General features: G+C 41.3%; 1 protein-coding gene across 3 annotated transcripts; it reads right to left on the reverse strand.

Annotated features, from left to right (window-relative positions):
• Nucleotides 1–158: 158 nt before the first annotated feature.
• Nucleotides 159–13352, reverse strand: LOC139628553 (ETS-related transcription factor Elf-1-like). 3 transcript variants are annotated; one of them, XM_071490302.1, is made up of 8 exons: nucleotides 13089–13352; nucleotides 8935–9343; nucleotides 8616–8742; nucleotides 5990–6097; nucleotides 5637–5792; nucleotides 5472–5546; nucleotides 3135–3330; nucleotides 159–2281 (listed from the first exon to the last, which is right to left on the reverse strand). In XM_071490302.1, the coding sequence occupies exons 2-8, from the start codon at nucleotides 8992–8994 to the stop codon at nucleotides 1660–1662; spliced, it is 1344 nt and encodes a 447-aa protein (XP_071346403.1). In that variant the 5' UTR covers nucleotides 8995–9343; nucleotides 13089–13352; the 3' UTR covers nucleotides 159–1659. The 3 variants fall into 3 exon arrangements, with proteins under 3 accessions (XP_071346403.1, XP_071346404.1, XP_071346405.1); XM_071490303.1 differs by lacking the exon at nucleotides 13089–13352 and adding an exon at nucleotides 10065–10294; XM_071490304.1 differs by lacking the exons at nucleotides 8616–8742; nucleotides 8935–9343; nucleotides 13089–13352 and adding an exon at nucleotides 8176–8317.
• Between the last annotated feature and the right edge of the window lie 5612 nt (nucleotides 13353–18964).

Below are 18964 nucleotides of genomic sequence, written 5' to 3' on the forward strand. Positions count from 1 at the left end.
AGTGACTATAGTTGTAAATGCAGCGGGAATGTATTTCCCTCTGTGGTGCAGTAGAATTGTATGGTAGAATAAAAATGACTGGGCAAATGGACTTTCACCAGAGACACTAGTAAACCAACGGTGGGTGAATAAATGAGCAAGGATGAATTTCACGCAGATGATGACAAAATTAAGTTTATTTTATATTGACCATTATCTTTTCAACACCTCAGGACTGCATGACAGCAAACACAACAAGAAAAGCAACAGAAACTCCACCTCTCCCTCTGCTACAAGCTTACAAATCTGCATCAATAAAAAACTTACATTATCAAGACACCTCCAGACAAAGCAAAGTGAGGGGATTTCAAAATAAACGTTTTACTCAGTAATAAAGTGAAAACAGTTTTGCATAGGGGTTTTCCTGGGGGGTAAAGGCACAGTTCTAAACATCTCCTAACCAACTTAACCTTCACAGCCTAAATCTTACAAGCTTGGTTTTCATTTGAAGTCAGGTGAACTTTGTCAGCTGGCTTTGTGAGGAGAGACCAAGATCAACTGCAAAGAAAACACTGAACTTAACATTACTTCATTGCAAATGGCCAGCTGTTCTACTCCTTGCATAGAGTATATCATTTGTGCAGCAAAACAAATTTTTACAAACCTGAGGGAGAAAATGGCAACAAGGCACAAAGTCAAGCATGTTCACAAGCATACAGTATATAACACACAATACACAAAGATATGCTTTAAAAGTCCAGATAAGCAATTAATGTATATATGTGTTGTAACTACACAGAATATGTGCATTGCAGAAAGGCTACTCTGACGGTGGCTGAAGTAAAAGGCTATGAGACCATTTCACTGGCGATTGTCATAGGCAGGTCCACTGTGTACATACTTCAGCTATAGAGAGCAGCAGTGCTAAATTCCTATTCTAGAAATACAGTGATCCCTTGTTTTCAACATTTCACAATACAAACATAATTCAGTAATCATAAAAAATAATAGCAATAATATGGAATGTTTTCCCTCAATAACCTCATGATCACCAGGAACAGCGGAAGCAGGGACAGGATGGTTTAAGATCTTCAGGCACTTAAGAGAATAAACATACAGCAGGGGTAATAGTGCATCAAGGCAGAGGAATGGTTCAGCATGTGGCAATAAAAAAAAGAGAGAGAGTAAAGGCAGAGAAGGAGAGCACAGTGTGCTGATAAGATAATTAGCTCCATGATACTGGAGCTGAGGTGCAAGGAGCGGGGGTGTCTGCAGAAGGTGCAGAGAGGCTGATTCCAGTGCATGTCTGTCTTTGGTGTTGTGTATAGTTAAGAGATACAGATAATAACAGGAGGCTGAAATAAAGGACATGAGTTTTTATAGTCTGCCTGTCTACTTAGAACGTAGAAACTGCTCAATGCTGTGAGATTTTGGTTCCTGCCAATTTTCTCCCAACCCAGATGTCAGTAAGAAAAGACTGATCTAGAATTACCTTTGTTACCAACTTATAAAAAAAGAAATCTAAAATACAAAAATAATCCTAGATCAATAATCCCACTCTGACACATTTACAAAATAAAGGCCCTGGTGTGAAGACACTGCCACAGCAAAGTGCAGCTCTGTAACTGGTCCTGAGTCAGTGGAGTGTATGTGTGTATTTTGGTGGTAGATTGGTCTGTTCTATTGGTCAGAGCTAGTTAAAGGCACCAGCTGCGGAGTCTCTACTTGTGAAGTCTTCTGCCCTCCGTGTGACTTCTTATCTTGTGTCTCAGGTGCACCCTCACTGTCCACAGCCACCACAGCCGCAGCCTGTCGCTCGTACAGGCTCCCCAGCAGCTGAGCCGTTTTGAAGACTGAGGCGTGACCCGTGGGCTGCAGGGACTGGACTTTCTCCAGGTTCTGGAGTGTCCGCAGCATCTCAGCAGACACAATGGGCAAATGCTGCTCCTGGATCAGGCTGGTGCTGGCAGGCCGCAGGACGGTGTCACGCTGGCCTGATGGCCTGGGAGCCGGCCTGGTTCGCTGGGTGGCTGGGGCTCGGACAGAGCTACTAGGTGACGTCTTCTTTTGCGGTGGGTGGGAATCTTCATCCTCCACCGACTGGTCACTAGAAGATATCGCGCTGTCGTCAGAGTCGTCGCTCACACCCTCATCGTTGCCGCTATTGTCGTCGTGATCATCATCTTCTTCTTTGGTGCCGTCTCCATCTGTGATATAAATCATGTCTTTGGGCAGAGAGGTGAACTGGTAGACGAGTCGCTGGCCCTCAACCTTGTTCAGTATCCCCCTCTGGTAGTAGTACCTACATGAACACAAACATCCAGCATTAACAAACACAAACCAAGCATCGTATCTGATCCAAACCAGACACTTTAAATCATCAGGGCCGTGTTTCCCATAGATGATCGTAAAATCCATCTTACAAACGCTCTCGAGCTTAAGAAATCGTTTCACAGAGAGGAGAGCCAGGAGCGTCTTAAGAAGCTCTAAAACTCACAGGGGGAACCTAAACCTACATGTTTCATTTAAGTTTTTATCCTTTTCTAAGTCTTCACTTTTATCATGATCACTGACCCGCTCTGTTGAGTAGAATGATTAATACATATAAAATAAGAAGATAACATACAAATAAATTGAGCAACTATTCATTTGGGCCAAATTAGCTGTAGATTGTGTATCCACTGACTTATTTACATCTGCCAACCTATGTCATGTAACAGCAATAATTACAGTACTGACCGCAACACTTTTATGAAGAACTGGTTTTATTCATTTGTTCTGTCATAAATTAGAGATAGTCAGTGAAGTGGCAGCTGTTTCTGTGGTGTGGTTTACAAAACTTACTCTTTGTTATTTATGTATTTTTAATATCTGACACTATTTTGCAGCCAGTTAAATAAGCCATGTTACATGAAAGTGTTGTTCAGCATTCTCTTCAGCACCACAGAAATCCAACGTTCAAAGGCTCCTAACAACATGCACATGTGCTGCTTTGGGAAACACATGTAAGAATTTAGTGTTTAATTCTCATTGAAATGCTCATGAAAAAAAAAATGCAGTCAATTATTACTGTGGAACATCTGCCTTCATCACAGTAAGGATAAGAGCATGAAAACTATCAACGTGCAATGATGTCATTTTTGAGTGTTGTGTACCTGAGTGCTCTGCCCATGGTCTCATAATTCATATCTGGCTTGTTCTTGTGTTTGCCCCAGAGTTTAGCCACAGCTTTCGAGTTGACCAGCTTGAAGATCCCTGCATGGGGATTAGTCCATTTGATGTAGCGGGGGCAGACCTGTCGATCCTGCAGTAACTCCATAAGGAACTGCCACAGGTACAGTGTGTTTCCTCCTGAAGCACAAACACAGGAAACATAATGGAGAGGGAAAGACGAAGATGCCACATGGAAAATTACTTCTGAAAAAGCTATGTCATAAATGAGACTGATCCCCTGTGAGCCATCTTAAGCCCCTTTCAGACATGGAATTTGTAACATTGCCGCCTCCATCCATCTGTTTAAATGCTGGCTTTGTCATTCCTGACTTTTACATTAACATACCTTATGGCTTTATTTAGACATGGTAGTATATTTACCCCTGGTATGATTTATAAGCAGTACAGTAACATTATCTGTGACTTTCTATGGGATAAAACAAAGCCCAGAATCAAAATGAGTAAGATGTGTATGGACAGGGACAAAGGAGGATGAGGTTTTCCGGATGTCAGGGCCGATAATCTAGTTTTCAAAATAACCAAACCAGGCTCAGCTGCTGACCTTGAGCTTCTCTTGCTGTTTGTTTGTTTGTTTGTGATTTTTCACTGTTCACAGCGGTTGCTATTGTTTTTTTTCCTCTACGCCTGTGCATGGTGCAACATGAAAACAGGCTACGCCCTTGCAGTGCTGATGATAACCATCCTGTCCTTTCACAATCAAAATGACTGCACCAAGTAACACTTGTTACTTGTCTTGTTATCTTATTCAATTTGCTCTCTGGAAAGAAAATGTACTTAACTTATCTCCTGCTACCCGCTCATTTGCATTATTGTATGTTGTAAATGTTGTATGTTTTTAATGGTGTGTTTTGTTATGTGGATTGTATGTCTTTTTATAGTTCTTTCTTTGGGAAACATCAAAGATTAGTGGACAATAAAGTAAATCAATCAATCAATTTCAAGAAAGATCAAGATCCCCTGCTGCCTCACTGACGGAGTGTGTGGACTACAACCCATGAAGCTTGTAGAACATTTACACCAGTCGTACTCCTCACTCTGGAATAACCCTACAACACTGGAAACAATGGCAGCCCGAGGGAGTAAACAGACTCAGTGATTTGTATGAAAAAGGGATATCTATGTCAAATCTGGATCTTCAGGGGAAATATAATTATATTCATCACTGAGGTAGCACACTGAAGAACAGTGAATCACTGAGTAACCCTCTAACTGAGAGCTTCTCATTACCTCTGGAAGTTCACTGAGCTTCAGTGTTTTTACAAACTGTTCAAAGAGTCCACAGGTGATTCCTGCAATAATCTCCAAATAATATCGCAGAACGACCTTGTAACTGATGATGAAGATAAGGAGAGGTCGGATATTATATTAACTGTGGGAAAAACATCAGAGAAGTCAGAGGGAAATGTATTCACTATAAACAGATATTAGACATTATTGGACACCAACTAGATTTCACAAAATAGGAGTTACTGATAGCAATTGATGCTGGAGGTGAAGTGAGCTGGGCACATATTGTGTTCCATGGTTCAGCTATTATGATGTAAAATCCTGGAGATGTTGGAGAATTGTCTGGGTTTCACTCTGCTCCTACATCCACTGCTTTGTATCCTTGGCAATAAGACAATGGTAACTAATATAACAAATATCAAATTCAATGTTTTAAAAGTTATTTCAGTGGCAAAACTTACACTGCACAACTGCAAGAACCTAAATGTTCCACTGCAAAGGACTGGACTGGTGAAATGATCAAGATTTCATCATATGAAGAATTAATGGATATGGGGAATCAGTTTGTAAAAATGTTTGATGTAAATGATTATGTTGTGTAAAATAGTCATAAAATAACTGCTCTATAAACTGACACTATAATGTGCCATTACACTTGTTTTGAATGATTAAAAAAAAAAAAAAAAAGCCTCAAGTAATGGCCATTTTGAGTGTAAAGGATGCCCCCTGCTTTTCATAGTGAATCCCCAAATATCTTTTCTCATCAGTTTCTTAAATAAAGTGCTGGAAGTATTCTAAATGAAGTGTTCATTTAAACAGATATTGGATTGTTTCAGTGGCCGTCTTTTATAAGCTTCTAAAACACTGTGGCCCCGTGTACAGCAGCAGATCTCTCCGCTAGTGAGCCGCTGCTCTTTGCTGCCTCTCCTTACTGGCAGACTATGCACACTGACTATGCATGACTGCCTCACACAACCCCACATAAAATAACCAGACCTATCACTTTAATTGATGTTTTTGTGAGACAATACCTTTGTTGTATTTGTCCTTTTTCACCGTAATGTCTGGTGTGGGAGACTCTGCTCTCCGATGTCGAGGTTTTCTACCTGAGTAGATGAAGAATACAGACATGTAATATTTAATAGAACCACACCAGCTATAATTTACTTCCTGATAAGAGCAATTACATGACTGACCTCTCTTTTTTGACTGCAGCTGCGCCGCAGGCTTCTCTGTGTGCAACGAGTGCCACTGTGACTGGTCAACAGGTCCCACAATCCCCTCTGCTGACACAGTCACCTGGGTAACAGGAGCAGTGATGACATCACCCAGTGATGGTAAGAAGGTCTGGGCTGCAGGGGGCATAAACAGATGTAATGAAAGAGAGCAGCACTGCGACCGTCATGTCTAAAAATAACATCCCACAGTCAAACATGTCCTACATCAAAAAGCTGAGGGGGCGAGGTTTCGCGGGGGCATCTTCACTCTGTTAGTGCGCATATGACCAATGTTAACTCAGGTGTGTGTCTGCTGGTGCGTGTGTGCTTACAGTAGTGTTGTTCCAGGGACAGGGTGTCAGAACAGTCCATGTTGAGAAGCGAGTCAGCAGCAACCAGCGTCTCCATGGTCTCTTCTTCTCCACTCTCACATGGCTCCACTACAGAGGAGGGAGTAACACATAAAAACGCTTTCAGCAAGTGGACGAGAGCGGCTTTTAGGAGGAGGGTATTATCAAAACACACTGAAACACTGAGGATCAAGATGGACTGAAAAGGTCGGCTCACCTAAATTAGGAAAATAAAATCTCTCCTGTAGTGACATCTAGCAATGCAGACATTTTTAACTTTAAGATATGTGCCTCTGCTGCCGTACAATACAACAAATTAAATTTGTGGTGCTCAAAGTCTTATTCCAATTTCAAATCTATATTCAAAGGACTAAACAGCAACACATCTTTCCACAGACAATGTCCTGCTGACCTGGATGATCAACAGAACACAATGTAAACCATTTTATTAGGGACTATTACTTCTGTAGGAAGTAGTTCACCTGACAACTGTTGAAAACCAGGTCTGGGAACAGACATATTGACATGTTACAGTGGGAAAAACACAGGTGTAAAGAACAAAATAAATGACGACTGGATTTCCATTTAGCTGCTTCAGTTTCAGGGTCCTGGTGTTGACTCACCCGGTCACCCCCAGACACTTTGTTCATGTTACTAGAAACACCTGTGCTTTTCCTGCTATAACCATTATGGGGAAGTGGTCTCAGACTTTTGGACCTCACTGTATGTCAAAATATCTGCTTGTTATCTAAAGCAACCAGGTCGTTTTTAAATGTTGCTGTTGAAACTTTTAAATGTAATGTTTTCAATGCTAAATTAGTCAAAAACAGACATTCCTGTCCAGTTATTTCTTCTGCTAACAAAGTCTGAGTTAATCTTTCAGAAAACATACTACGTTATGATATAAACTTATTTTGCAATAGAATTACATTTGTCATTATAGACATTTTTTTTCTTATCATCTGTCCCCAGTTATAAGCACCACAAATGAAATTCAAACAGCAGACATTTACGTGACAGATGTCTGAAAACCTGGGCATTTAAACAAAACTGTCTACATGACCAGACCCCACCAGAGAAGTGATTACAACTCAGTTGTGTGACATTAATCCTGCAGCCTTATCAGATAGGTTCAAGCACCCCCTCACTGAGCCCCCTCAGTAGATGGGATGGGCTTTCCTGGAATTGTTCAATAGCAATTCATGGCAGAGACAGCAGTGACTGCACATACAAACTCATACAAGACGCAGTGATCCAGTAATTGGCAGAGTTTAGGGTTTGTTTGTTTTTTAACAAGGTTGAAGAAGGTTGCATTGTACTACTACACCTGGAGTCGCAGCTGCTGGGCATTGCAAACATTTATCTATCCACTGCTCTTAGTTTTCTATTTTGATTTTTCTGTCACTACACAGTTAGTGGGAGACTGCCCCATGCTATATTAACAAATTAAATATTCTTAATAGCTCATATTATCATCTGGCTCCTGCAAAGTATTGCTACAGGTAACTGCAGTAGTCCTCTGGCTGGGAATCACTGTGCTCCAGGTAAGAGAAGATGTTTTTGTTTTTTTGTATTTAGGCTGACATGACCCTTTAAGGACCCCCACAGATGATAGAGCAACATTTTCTTTTTGGTTACTTGTCTTTGGCTCCAGCCAGCACAGACGAACCTCACCCAATAAACGCCTGTGCACAGGTAAATAAAGGCTCATATCTACGTGAGCTGTCACCTCCACATGAAACAATCTGTGCAGCTGTGAGACTGTGTGATCCGCCACATGTATCAGCTACACACATGTCCCTCAGGCACAACATTATCTGAGAGGAGTCGGCTGTTCTGTGACGTGACCAGGCTGCGGCGGTGAGCCACAAAACACCTACTAGCTAACAGCTGTTTGCCGTGAGCTCGCAACACCTTCAGAGGCCGAGCAAAGCAGCTACAGACCTGCCAAAACAACTGGCCGCGCTGAAAGAGGCGCAGCAGGTGGGCTGCTGAAGTCGAAAGGTTGTAGTGGTGGAGTAACTAATTCATGTCTGGCTGTGAGTGCTGCTCTGCTGCTGCTGCTACCGTTAGCTAAGTTCACCGAGCCCCGCCATGCCCAACTTTCAACTGCTCCCTCCAACCAGAACAATATCGGAAAAACAACCGGATACCGCGATAGGACTTACTTTTAATTCCCAGCACTGGTGAGGAACAAGCTATAGCATGTGTGCTGTAGCCCGTGTTGACCACGTCTACATCCTAATGTGATTAATTAACTGTCTTTCCCAGGCACAAGCCAGGAATGTTTTGTTTCACTTCCTGAATTTTTGCGGAGGGTGGTCCATGTGCGAGTGGGTTGCAACTGCGCATGTGCAGGCCTTGGCTTTTCTTTAATACCTGGTGTGACCTGTGAGTGTTACTTTTTAATAGAAACTTAAGAGCAAAGGTTGCACCATTTAATAAACCATTATCACGCACTAGCAGACGGCAGGTGATCATGAAACGTGAGTGTGACAGGTAAAGAGTGGCTGGAGCGTGTGTGTGTGTGTGTGTGTGTGTGTGTGTGTGTGTGTGTGTGTGTGTGTGTGTGTGTGTGTGTGTGTGTGTGTGTGTTGTGTGCACTGACCTTTGAGCAGCTGCTGGTGATCCTCCTCTGTCTGTGACTGTTCACACGCTAGACCTGCATATGACAGCAGGTGCGGATGAGGAACCTGCTCTACAATCACCGCAGGGTAATCTGAGTGACCCCCCAGCTGCAACACACACAAAAGACATTACATGAGATTGCATTAATTGTGTCAGAGTCCTCAGACTCTGCTTCGACACGCACAAAGAGGAAATCAGATTAGATCGCATTAGATTACAGTTTATTCTCACATTACTTAGGAATTTGTCATGCATCACAGCTCTCTTCCAGCACACACCAAGACACAACATTTACTCACCTGCGATAGGTTAACATGGTCGCTGGCAAAGTCAAAGATGAGCTCTGACTGCTGTAGCATGGCTTAATATCCCAAACACACACACACACAACTTTAACTGTGTGAAAACAGCATCACAGCTTTCCTCTGCTTAATATCTGAACAGGTCTGGTGTGTTTTTGTGTCCAAAACAGATCCAGTTTTTTTCCCCCGATGGCCGTCAGTGTAGATCTGCCAGATGAGCTTCCCCTGGGAAGTGATGAGGCCGGTGTCTCTCTAAGCAGGGTAACTCAACAGTGGAAGAGTGATGTGAGTAAACTAATTGACCTGAGCCACAGGGGCGTCACAGGAAACTCATGTTCGCTCGTTCTGCTTTGAGTCTCGATGAGGAAGTGGGGGCTGCTAAACTGTCCTGTGGTCTGAAAGGAACCTACCAGAGAAGGAGAAACAAGAGCAAATGTGTGTGAGGTGAGGGGAAACACACGGTGCGAGTACCACAACGGCAGCCAGGGGAAGTCAGACTTTTTAATGAAATATCCAAATAAAGAAATGTGGTCAGTCTGATCGGAGACACTGCGAAAACAGCACAGTTTGCTTCCCTCTTTCATATATCTCATTCTTTTGCTCTTATCTTGCTTCTAAAAGAGGCTGAACCAGCAACAGGAAGGAAGCGTTTGCACTGCAATGTGTGCCTGGGCTCTGTGTGTTTGTGTGTGTGTGTGTGTGGTACGAATAGGGGGGAGGCAGCTGGTGTTGAGCTTGAAACATCATGTCTTTGCGCAACGTTCAAGGTTTCAGGGCCCTTGTGTGCACATTCCTTACAACATGACTGTGAAGTGGTCACTGAGAACAAAGCTACAAAGAAACTCCTCTCGGTTACTCCCCCTTTCAGTCTCTCCTCCTCACTTGTTTTTCTTTCCCTCCTCTCTTGTTCTCTGGCTGTCACGTCACTGTTAATTCCATTTAATCAGTCTCAGTTCTCTCTTTTATTTTCCTGCCTGAGTCTGCAAACCATCCCTGCTCCTCTGTCCTCCATGTTTAAGTTATTCTCAGATTAAAAGTGAAGTCAATCAATTTAGTTCAGCTCTTCTTTTGCTGTTGCATAATAGTCTCCCCCTCACAAGTCTCACATATAACACACCTGCACTTACCGTCCGCTCCTTTCGGTAGAAGATCACACCAGCATTTAGGTTTTGTTTACCATAAATCTCACGCCGCGAACAAATAGCTTCCAAGGAGTTCATTCTAATGACCGAGCTCCTACATTTTAATCCCATTAATCCTCAGTTTGGCTGAAAAGCCTCGGTATAGTTTTTCATATCTTTTATACCCCAGCTGTCAAACAGAAGGGGAATGTGCGCTTCTTTGTCTTTATGTGTGTATAATAGAGGCACAACATGTTTGGGTCAGTTATCACACAGGAAGCACTGCTCAGTTAGGAGGCACCACTTCCTGAATTCCTGTGCCAAACCACGGCCAACATGTCTGCCAGCAATGGCCCTCTCATTTTCCACTTCCTATGATGTGTGCAGTCATTTGGCGCTCAATGATTTACGCAGGACACGAGAGACATGGGACGAGTTTACTCTTTGAAGCATAGTAAGCTTTTCGAGGCAGTGACGAGAAATTGTCAATTTTTTCACTAATGTTTTGTATTCAGTATCCAATGCTTAATTTTTTTTTTATTAAAGCTAAAGTATTTGTTGATTGATTAGCCAATCAACTTAAATGTGAATAGTGTCCGGTTTTCTTAGCTTTCTGTAAGTTGAGTTATAGACTTTTGGTTGGACAAAACAAGCAACTTGAAGATACCACCCTGAGCTCAAGAACATATTTTTCACATTTTTGAAACTATTTTCTGAGAAAATAATCAGTAGTTGCAACACAAGAAGAGACGTTTTTCATCTACTGTAAATCACGGATATCTTTAAATGAAATAACATAAACAGATTTTTTCATACACCTACTCTGACTGTGTTTTCTTGTCAAGTTGTTTGTTCAAGCTAATAGCTACTTTCCACTGCCTAACCTGAAAATCAGGCTCTGGATGAACAGTGTAGCAAGCTGCCATGATTATTTTAGTGGCAGTGAATGTTGTACAATTACCATTTTTATGCTGATTACACACAATGGTACATCTCTGTTTTGCCAAATGACCCCAGTGCACAGCACACTCTTATTGCCTGTCTCACAGACATTACTGTGTGGATGGACAAAAACCTTTCAAACGAAATTAATAAAAAAACTGAGAACCTTTTAATAGGACCCAGAGCAGCAAGAGAAAAACTCCACTCAGTGTTTGGTGGTCTCACCAAAGAGAATAAAACACAAGTCCAGCCTTTTTTAATGCTGAAATACTCCTTCATTCATTCATTCATTACAAGCCGTTTAGATCCAGTGGCAACCCACTGTGACGTCCCCCATTGGTTTGTGAACTTTTGAAGCCATTTTGAAGCCCCAAGTTTGTTATTTGTCCATCGCCATCTTGGTTTTTTGAAACCAGAAGAAACCATATTTGAAGGAGAAGGTGGAGCTGAGGAGGAGTGAGGGGCGGGTCTGACCTGCTCTGTACTCTATCCTGATTGTCAGGCAGGTCGCTGTGTTTCCCTTTTCCCTTTTTGCAGATTACCTAAATAGTCTTTATGTAAATGGCAGGCAGTCCAGAACATTATCCCGCTGCTTAAGACACTCTGCTGGTTACCTGCATCTGATTGTAAAGTTCTTTTGCTTGTACATGAAGCTTTAAATGACCTTACACCTCTCTACATCAGAGATCTTTTTTCAGTTGATGCTCCAGCCAGATCACTAAGGTCCTTCACACCTTTTCTTTTAAATGTTCCACATGTGTCCCATAAAAGTACCAGAGAGGCTGCTCTCTGTTTTTATGCCCTTGACCTGCGGAACACACAGCCTCTGGATGTTACAATGGCAACCTTGTTTGGTATTTTTAAAAGGAAACTAAAGCCATATCTTTTTATTCAGGCTTTTAATTTGCAGTAATATTACGGCCTTAACCACTGTTTTTCATGGTTATTTTTATCACTTGTGTTTGTTTTATCTTATTATGATTTATTGCTTTTTTAAATTAGTTTTTACCATTTTATTGCTTTTTTTTATTTTATTGGTTTGTATGAAATGTGTTATATAAATAAAGTTTAATTGAATTGTTGAGTTAATATAAAACATGAGGTATTCAGGTTGCATTTTGTAGACGTGAACAGGATCTTAAAAGGTCACTGACCTGATGTCACAGGCGAGCAGAACATCTGTATTTTTGAGCTTGTACTTTCTTTGACTCGTAGCTGCTGCTGCCTGTCATCGTGCCAAGTTCATATGTTCATTGTTAGTGTTGCCCTGGAGCGCACTGCTTCTATAGAAGACTCTCTAACAGTATAGAGGCTTTGTTCATCAGCACTCTGGTCACATATGTTTGTCTCTGTGGCCTTGGCACAGGGATCTGAGTCTGTGAAGTGTCTGCCAGACCCCTAAGGACACTGATAAGCCCCCATAACATTCATTCCCCAGTTTGTACGCGTGTGTGTGTGTGTGTGTGTGTGTGTGAGAGAGAGAGACAGAGACTCAACGACTGAGATAGAACGAGCGCGGGTGTGTTTGACAGAGAGGGGCAGAGAGTGTGTATGTGTGTGTGAACTAGGCCAGGCTGATAACAGTATGGCAAGTGAGGGAGGCGGTGATAAGCTCTTCTTGTTGCTTGGGGTAACCGGGCCTTGTTAAATGAACACAGTGAAATATGGTGTGTGTGTGTGTGTGTGTGTGTTTCTGTGTGTGTGTTTGAGTGTGTAAGGGAGAGGAGGAGATTGGGAATCGGGGGAATGGAGGAGGAGGTCACAACACACCTCTGTTTTCACAACAATCCTTGTGTGTGTGTGTGTGTGTGTGTGTGTGCGTGTGGTTTAGCTGTCATTTAAAGTAAATTATAAACTGTTTTTTTTTCAAATAAACATTTTCTGACAGAGTGTTTAAAAAGTGTCAAACAGCCATGCTCTGAAACTCACACACACTCTCTGAAAAAATACTTTCACTTTCCCTTCAGCACATGTCATGCAACATACAGTCGCACGAAGAGCTAACTGCTTTGTCTTTTGTTGTATGAAGTATTTTTTACTACAAAGCGTAATGCGTCTGTTAAACAGAGTACAAAGCTTTAGGCTTACCTTGTGTTTATAGCATGTGTCTGTATGTGGCAAGGCAGCAACCGCCTGGAGGATCCAAGAGAGAAACGGAAATTGTTCTCATCCCTTCTGGCAAACACAAAACCTTGATCTGTTTACAGACCTGACCTGGGATCAGTTTCCTTTTGCGGACTTCTAGTCACCAGAGGAGGTGCCACACAGACTTAAGATCAGTGTAGCTCGTGTTGATTTTTTTTTTTTCTTGTTGCCTTCAGTCCTTGTCAGTCCTTGCTTCCTCTTCTTTTTCCAGAGAACTGCCCCCCCTGTGAGTTCTGATTGGTTACCTGTGTTGTGAGTCAAGGTAACCCATAGTGACCATTGTCAGTGTGGAGCAAATGTAAACACGGGCGTATTTGCAATGTAAAGCAGCAGAGAGGCAAGCGACTGATCTGCAAACAGCCCGGCAGTTTATATGAGGGTGGACAGCCAGTGGACGTGTCTGATGATCTCACTAAATATCATTAAATCATCAGGACTGCTTCAACTAAACTGAGTAGGATTTTAAACATTATAAAGCTCTATTTGACACCTACAGTTAATGTTACAGGTATAGATGCTATAGATATAGGCTGAAAAGTAGAGACAAACAATATACACGTACACATAAAGGCTTGCAGACAGACACATGGGCAGACACACACACTGAGAAGAGCATAAGCTTGTCCTTTATCCAGTCCCTGATGCTCCCTAGTGGCAAAACTTTGCACCAACACCCTTGACAAGTCAGATTGTTGTCATTGACTTACCTTATTCTCTCTTTTTTTAATAAACAACAAATGGCACAGAAACTGATACAATCAACCATCCAGAGTGTTGTTCAGGGACACTCAGAGGTCTTGTACATGTTTACCTGATCACTGTCACCACAGCTGTTGGGAACGGGGCCCTCTGCAGCCACTCCTGCTGTCCCTGTGTACTCTCCCTGCTCTGGTGGTTGAACTACTACAAACTCTGTGACCTTCATTTAGAGAGAAACTAGCTTGCTGTGCGCAACCCTCATTTGTACACAAACACATAAATAAAAATGGAATACGTAGTGTGATCAGTTCTTTCACAAAACCCACTATTAATTGAGACTCCATGATCTATGAGAAGAAAGTCACATGTAATACTATAAGACTGGCAGATTTAGAAATAGTGTTGTATTTATGAATGTCGTAGAATCAAATTTATGAGAGAATTAGGTTTGGAGGAGTTTGCTTCCTTGAAACATGTCCAAGGAACAGCAGCATTTTTTATTAGAGTTTTCTACCTTTTATGTGAACCGTATACATTCCACATCAGGAGGTGGAGTTGGACTGATAAGGCAGAATAAATCAAGACTCCCCTTTGGCCTCTCATTTCTTTTTTTTTTTTCCTCACTTCTGCAACAGCAGGCAACTTCAAGAATGTGCTGGTTTGGCTGAAAAATAAGGTTAACTCCCATAATGTTTTTATAAAGTAGCAGAGGGCAGGGTTTGATTGTAACAATATGTGTGTGTGCTTGAGAAAGAGATGATGAATAGTATTGTTATTGGGAGGTGATCTAATTTAAGATATAATTAGTTTTAGTTTATGTGATAATCACAAAAATGTTGTGTTAAGTTTATCTTTATTCATTGTTTGAAACCAGGTACAGAAGCACGTTTTTCTAATTAAGATAATATAACGTAATTACCCCAGGGACCAGTCAGGCAAGTAATTCACATGCATACAGGGTAAAGCTGAAACGATTAGGGATCGTACAAAAATTCCTAGAGGGAGAGAGAGTGAAGACAAAATTGGAAGGGTACTGTAAATTTTCTTCTGGCTGAAGGTAGGTTAGTCTGACTCCCTCTTTCTCTGACTCTCATCCGAAATTTATATTGAATTTAAGCATTTCTTAGCCTCATATTTATATCTACATCGAAGACAATTTTTACTTGCACTTTGGTTCATAAAGGTGACGATGCAGACGACAACAGTTCTGTTAAAAATGTAAAAACTTCATGGGCTCCAGCTTATCAAATGTAAACATGTAGTTTTTTTTTTACTGACTATCATATCTTTGGGTTTTTATCAGGTAAAACAAGGAATTTGAAAACGTCACTTTGGAATCTGGAGAACTATGACAGGCTTTTTTCTTTTCTTTTTTCTAATATTGTTTCGAGTAAATGATTATCTGAGAAAATAATTGCCAGATGATAATGACAATAGAATAACAATGATGATCATTAGTTTCAGCCCTAATACTATATGTTTGTTATACTGTATGGATATGGCTTTATTTTCACACATTTGACCTCCAAGACAAACTCCGAATAGCTGGACATTCACCTGGCGTGAAGGTATTTGACTCTGACCAATCTGCCAACCATGTGTGTGTCTGCAGCTGATAAATCATTGTTGATCTTGTACTCTGGCCTGTATAGATTTGTCATCACATTGTAAGACAAGCAATAAAAAGGAGGGACACTAACAGTGTAGGACTGTGACATAAAGTTTGAATGCCCCCTGATGGAGAACTAGGGGGGAAATAGATGAAAGAAGAGCTCCAGAGTCTGTGGTTCGTCAGTCTGATGAGTTCCTTCTGCTGGCCTCATCTGCTTACCTTCTGCTGCTTCACTGTGTGTGTGTGTGTGTGTGTGTGTGCGTGCGTGTGTGTGACATTTGTACATCTGTGAAAGTGAGTGATGAGTTGTGTTTTTGTGTCATTTATCAACCATTCCATTAAGTGTGAAATCAATGATGTGTGAAGGAAAACAGCACATGGGATTAGACAAAAATGCAGCGATGCACACATGTACACTCTCTTGCATATGGCCACACTCGCACATGCATTGACAGGGACTCCAGCTGACATACCTTTGTTCTGTGTTCTCATGGACAGTGTAAGGGTCTTAGTGTGAGTTTGGTTCAGCATTTTTCCCTTGAAGTCTTTCCATGGCTGAACGACACACAGGCTAAACACAGACAGACTTTCACACTCACAACGAAAGCATATTTTCTTTGTTCTTCCCAAATGTTAGTAGAAGCTATGCTACGCTGTGTTAAAGATCTCCTTGTGCTATCAATCCAGAAGAAATGTTCAAAAACTAAGAAGGAATCCAGCAAGTCTTATACAGCAACACTTGTGCATATGCTCTTAAATTATTAAATTTCTGTCAGAAGCAGTGTATTCAGATGAGATCAAAAGACAGGTGTGACAGCCAGAGAAGGTAGAGGAAAATACAGGATAACAGAAACAGCTATATATCAGCTTAAATGAAAAGCATGACAATTCAGTGTGCACCAAAAGCTTAAGAAAAGTGGCTAGTTGAAAGTTAGCAAAACATCATGCTCATATAAATACTGCAAATTGTTTTTGAATGCAGTTTGCTGGCACCGACCTGCTGAACATGCTGTGTAAATATGCAAAATGGCGCAAAAAGGATAGAAAAATGTGAAAGAATGTTTGGAGACAGAGAGAGCGGAGAGGAGCCAAACCAGGTCTGTTCACACCCCAACCCCTGAGATCCAGACCCAAAACTATCAACCCTCCAGTCCAGCCACGTTCCAGCACTTTCTGCTGGCTTCTAAAACTGTGGGGAGGCAAAAATGAATTGTGCGTGCTTGTATGTCTGGGTCTGTTTGTGCATATGTGGTGTTCAAACGTACTGCACGTATGTGTGTGTGTTCCCGTTTGGAGAGGCAGTGTGTGTGTCTGTACGTAATGAGAAAGACACACAGCCTCGGCGTTCCATCCAGAGTTCAGTGGAGTTAATAAAAGAAAAGTCCACAGTCTTGGTTGAGTGAAAAGAAGCTTCCAGTCAAGCTAACATGATGAGTTTGCCAAAGGTTTACAGTAGTTTTTATTACTAAACAGGGCACTTTCTCTCATTAACCTTTAGGCATCAATCTGCTGCAAGTTTAATCTTCATTTTCTGGCTCCTAATAGCAATAAAAGGTGACATTAACTCTCTACAATAGACTGCTGAAGCATTGTTAGCTGCAAGTGAACCGTAGAGAGGTTTACTCCTCTATGATGTCGTCCACTAATTGCATTGAAGTCTAGATGGAAAGTTACAGCTGCACATAAGATGAAATGGATGAATGATTTAAACTGAATCTTGTCTATATTTACACACAAACCATTAGTTTGACATTTTGGGAAATATGCTTATTTATTTTCTTGTTGAGAGTTCCTTGTATCTGTACAAAGGGATCTAGATTTACCGCTTTGCACTTGTATGCCTCCGCCAACCAGTGAAGTTGCAGGAAATATGGTCACAATCTCTCCTTTCTGAGTTACAGCATTGAATAATAGCCAGAGGTGTTTTTGCACAACATTTTGATGTCACACTGAAATTGACCTTTGACCATTTGGATGTAAAATGTTATCACTTATTTTTATCCTTATAGACATTTCAGTTAAATTGTGTCTTTATCAGTGTATGAATTTGTGTGTTATGACCAGAAACGTGTTTTGTGAGGTCATAGTGACCTTGACCTTTGACCCTTGGTCACCAAATTCTAATAAGTTCATCTTTGAGTCCTAATTAACGTTTTTTGCCAAATTTTAAGAAGTTCTGTCGAGGCATTTCTGAGATATCACGTTCACAAGAATGAGACAGATGGAAGGACAACCTGAAAACATAATGCCTCCGGCTCTGGCTGTCACCGGCGTGCAGGCCTAAAAATCTGCCTACCATCATTACAATTTTCAAATCTAGGTAAAGAAAAAGTAAAGTCAGTAGTATCTTTTTTTTTCTTTTTCTTTTTATAATTGCCCTTAAAGGAATAGTTTAACATTTAGCTAAATATGCTTGACAGGGTTCTATACCACTTTACCTTAGGACTAATATGAAGCTACCACCAGCAGGCAGTTAGCTTAGCTTAGCACAGGAAGTTCACAGGTAGATTTTCTTTCCTTCAGGCTGGCTGTTCCCCCTTTTATTCAGTCTCAATGCGTAGCTAACTGGCTAATCTTTCATGAAGTAAGCAAATGTATTTCCAAAGTGTGAAACCATTCCCTTAAAGGAGCTATTTGTAAGTTTAGCTATTGCTACATATCCAACATAAGCATTAACAACTGTTTGCCTACGAGTCTAGAAGAAACATTGCAAGCTCAACATCAAACTTCATTCCTTTACTTGCCAAGAGCTGTCTCCAGTGGTGGAAAACATCCCTCTTGTTTTGCTTCTATTTCTGTAACTTCTTGTCTTGTTCTGAAGTTAGCATAAAGTTAGCATGCTATAGCTAACCAGCTAGCCCTGGCCTAGTTGGACTGTCTCGTCACTTTCTGATAATTTCCAGTCTGACGGCATATTATAACTTCCTGTCTTGTGAATGCAACGATGAAGCTCTTGCCAAGACTGGTAAGTAAACAGCTATGATGCTAACACTGGCTGTGTACCAACAGCAAAGCCAATAACCAATAGCTTACACCTCCTTCAAATGCTTCTATTTGTAATAGCCAATAGCTACTTTAAAGGAACTATTTGTACGTTTTTCTATTGCAACATAGCCAGCGTTAGCATTAATAGCTGTTCACTTACTGTACCAGTCTAGAGGGAATGGTGTGAGTCCATCATTAAACTTCATTCCTTTATTCACAAGCACAACATCCCTCAATGCCTCAATAACTCTTGTTTCTATCACTTTCTTCTACTTATGTTAGCATGCTAACCAGCAAGCCCTAACCCATCTTGTCACATTTCGGTAATGACTCACTGCAGCCTCCAATTTTAACCTCTAGTCTTGTAAATTTAACAATGGCGAAAGCTCTTGTCAAGCAACAATCAGTATCACCGGCTCCCATCAAGAAACCATGTTTGGTGGAAAAACGTACAAATAGCCTCTTAGATACAGGTTAACCTACGGAGTCTTTTTACTGTTAGCATGAGCTCTGTGATAGATTA

The sequence above is a fragment of the Trachinotus anak genome, unplaced genomic scaffold (assembly GCF_046630095.1).
Source record: "Trachinotus anak isolate AG129_WGS33_773 ecotype Australia unplaced genomic scaffold, CSIRO_AGI_Tana_v1 ptg000012l, whole genome shotgun sequence".
Lineage (NCBI taxonomy): Eukaryota > Metazoa > Chordata > Actinopteri > Carangiformes > Carangidae > Trachinotus > Trachinotus anak.

What these genes read in the sequence shown, in the direction of transcription:
- LOC139628553 (XM_071490302.1), bottom strand. Translation starts at nt 8,994, where the DNA reads ATGCTACAGCAGTCAGAGCTCATCTTTGACTTTGCCAGCGACCATGTT. An exon ending in ACCATGTTAACCTATCGCAG is followed by an intron (nt 8,743 to 8,934) that starts GTGAGTAAATGT and finishes TGTGTGTTGCAG; the next exon opens with CTGGGGGGTCACTCAGATTA. An exon ending in GTCCCTGGAACAACACTACT is followed by an intron (nt 5,793 to 5,989) that starts GTAAGCACACAC and finishes TGCCCCCTGCAG; the next exon opens with CCCAGACCTTCTTACCATCA.